Genomic DNA, 3,590 nt, shown 5'->3' with positions numbered 1-3,590 from the left:
ATATGCCCCCAGAGGATCTTATGGCCAAATGGCCATGGTAGTTTTGCACTTCAAGCAGTTATCTCATGGAACTAGATTGCCACTTCCTTTAGAAATACATGCACACATTTAATTTTATACTAAGGGGCGTTTACATAGAACATCTACAACTTATAGTGTAGCCTTGTAAGGAAGGGAGGGAAAGTTAAAGCTTTGGTGAGGAAGTGGTTCAGATGAAAATAAGATTACATACTTTCGTTTCCTCATTCCCTATAAATATTGACAAAATGAACCTTTTTTGCTTTTTTAGAACTTGACATGCTGCTCTACTCATAGACGTGACTCATCTGCTCTGGTATGTTTCATCTATGTTATAGACTAAATTAGCATTAGCTTGTGGTTCTACAGATGCATTTAACATGGGCCATTTAGGGACAGCTGAGTAAATAGTAAATGTTAGAGTTTTTCAAAAATTCTAGAATATTGATTAAATGAACACAAACTTCAGCCAGCAGGTGTGTATATATATATATATATATATATATATATATATATATATATATATATATATGTGTGTGTGTGTATATATATATATATTATTATGTTTTACCAATCAAAAACGTCTGGTGGCATAAAGTGTCAATGTAATTTGGAATGATAGCTTTCATTGGTTTCATTGGTTTTAATATTTATGGGTGAAACTGTAGCTGTAAATGCTTTGGTGGACCGGTGGTACTGAACTTTCACAATTACTGTTATGAGGGACACTGCAGAGGGTGTTTTTATTAAGGACACTGTGGCGGGGAGATTTATAACCACGCTGCCTGGTACTACACTGTTTTTGTACTACTTATGGAGACTGAGACAAATAAGTCTCAAAAACTAGTACAAGGTGGTGAATTCTCTGTGACTGGCAATGTAACAGAAGCCTTTACTTGTCTCAGTATCTTTGTTCAGAAATTGCCATTTTTGCCAATAATGTCACATTATGTAAGGTCTGGAATTCTTATTTAAAACATTAATTCTTGCCTAAATAAACACATGTGTTTTGTCTTTCAGAATTACAGACTTACAGAAAAAAATAATGAAAATCAACTATTTCATGTTTTCAGCATATTCAAAATCATAAATAAGTTTTTTTCACTGTATTTTCACACCTTTGCAACACCAGGGTATACTGAGAAGACTTCAGAAAAAAATCCCAATATTTGCTTAAAACATGTTAACGTGCAATTTCTCTATAGTGACAAATGGGCAGTCTCCCTCTGTTAATATAAAGAATGTTGGCTCCAGTATTTTATTATCTTTGGCTTTTATCATTGGGGCTCCAGGAAACATATCGGTGATATGGAGCATATGTAAAAAGCTCAAGAATAGGACCGCAACTGTGCTGCTGATTGGAAACCTGGCACTTGCAGACTTTCTCATTCTTTTAACTCTACCTATCTGGGTGTACACAATGGCTGTAAACAAATGGATTTTTGGATGGGTGTTTTGTAAGATTTTGGTGTATATCATATACTCCAGCTTGTATGTCAACCTGTTCCTCATAACTCTTTTGAGTATAGAACGTTTTTTTGCTGTGTTTAGACCATTTGATCTGCAGAGATGGACCAGACAACATGTTTTACAAAAAATTACCATTTTCATTTGGGTTACTTCTGCAATACTCGGTATTCACTCTCTTCCATTTCATAAACCAGATCAAGGTGGAAAGCCTTTCCAATGTGTTCTACATGAATATAACAGTGATACACAGAAGTTAATATTCCTTCTATTGGAGACCTTAGTTGGATTTTTGGTTCCATTTTGCATCATTATCTTCTGTTACAGCTACGTGTGGCGAAAACTAAGAGAAATGAAATTTGCTGGCAAACATAAATCAGACAAAATAATCCTGTTTGTGGTGGGAAGTTATGTCATATGTTGGATACCATACCACATATTTAACATTGTGAATATAATCTCTGTTTTACTGGGTACCTGTAGTCTAGAAGAAGTAGTGGACATTGGAGGTAATATCGCTGGGGCTTTGGTGTTTATAAACAGCAGTTTAAATCCTATTTTTTATTTCTATTTTGCATTTAGAATAAAAAGTCCCACAAGAATTATGAGGCTGAACATGCTTTTTGAGAACTTTGGAAGAATGGAGGCAGACCAGAGACCAAATGATAATAATGAAAACACCACAGCCAGTACAAATATTGATAACAGTACTGTGGTTACAATTAATCCTTGATAACCTCTCTGTAGTGATACTTCCTCTTCATTGAGTTGTAGGCTTGCAGTTAAAATATCACAATGAGCATGTTCACAATTAAGTTGGAGGCTTCTGCAGAGCCTTTACCACATATATTTGCATATTTTAATTAAAATTTCATGTTAACATTGGACAATATCAGACAGACTCAAAAGTCAATGTGGTCCTGGGGTGCAGATGAATTGTGCCATGTAGTAGATCTGGAAGAGTAATAACAATGCTCTACAAACAGAAATATTTAGAAATCTACTATGGAAATATGGAAAATTAATGTTGAAATTTTGCAATATAAAATGTTTTATTTGTTTATTTTCTTTTGGGGATTTTTATCTTACCTCAATCTGAAATGTCACAACCTATCTTCACTTGAGAGCTAGATGGGATTCTAAATGTGACTATATATTACATTATATTGTATTACAGATGCTTATATGGATTCTATGTTTTTGCTCAGTGTTGTGCAAAATGATCTTATATTCTCAGATATGTCTGCTTTCTAGTTTTTGATTATCTTTCCCTTTACTTAGGGTCTGTTTAAATCTTTTTTTCATGTGCAAAAATAAAACAAAATTTTGTAAACTGTCTGCAATGAATGTGATGTCTAAAATAAATCATAAAGGCTCTAAAGACACACAAGCAACTGAAGATGCCTGCTGAAGCATAAATCATTGTGCCTTTTAAATAAACTGAACTACCTTCCTTGCAGCTGTGAACATTGGAACATTTTAGATATAGATCATAAAATTAATACCTGTGGAATTACACTCACCGGCCACTTTATTAGGTACACCATGCTAGTAACGGGTTGGACCCCCTTTTGCCTTCAGAACTGCCTCAATTCTTCGTGGCATAGATTCAACAAGGTGCTGGAAGCATTCCTCAGAGATTTTGGTCCATATAGACATGATGGCATCACACAGTTGCCGCAGATTTGTCGGCTGCACATCCATGATGCAAATCTCCCGTTCCACCACATCCCAAAGATGCTCTATTGGATTGAGATTTGGTGACTGTGGAAGCCATTTGAGTACAGTGAAATCATTGTCATGTTCAAGAAACCAGAGATGATTCCAGCTTTATGACATGGCGCATTATCCTGCTGAAAGTAGCCATCAGATGTTGGGTACATTGTGGTCATAAAGGGATGGACATGGTCAGCAACAATACTCAGTTAGGCTGTGGTGTTGCAACGATGCTCAATTGGTACCAAGGGGCCCAAAGAGTGCCAAGAAAATATTCCCCACACCATGACACCACCACCACCAGCCTGAACCATTGATACAAGGCAGGATGGATCCATGCTTTAATGTTGTTGACGCCAAATTCTGACCCTACCATCCGAATGTCGCAG

General features: G+C 36.0%; 1 protein-coding gene across 1 annotated transcript; it reads left to right on the top strand.

The window, feature by feature from the left end:
- The first annotated feature begins 260 nt into the window (after positions 1-260).
- Positions 261-2,784, top strand: LOC140068943 (leukotriene B4 receptor 1-like). The gene is made up of 2 exons (XM_072114294.1): positions 261-334; positions 1,039-2,784. The coding sequence occupies exon 2, from the start codon at positions 1,199-1,201 to the stop codon at positions 2,216-2,218; it is 1,020 nt and encodes a 339-aa protein (XP_071970395.1). The 5' UTR covers positions 261-334; positions 1,039-1,198; the 3' UTR covers positions 2,219-2,784.
- Positions 2,785-3,590: the final 806 nt, after the last annotated feature.

Source organism: Engystomops pustulosus, chromosome 7 (assembly GCF_040894005.1).
Source record: "Engystomops pustulosus chromosome 7, aEngPut4.maternal, whole genome shotgun sequence".
NCBI classification, from domain to species: Eukaryota; Metazoa; Chordata; class Amphibia; order Anura; family Leptodactylidae; genus Engystomops; species Engystomops pustulosus.
The sequence above is the reverse complement of the archived record's forward strand: the minus strand, read 5'-3'. Positions and strand labels throughout refer to the sequence as shown.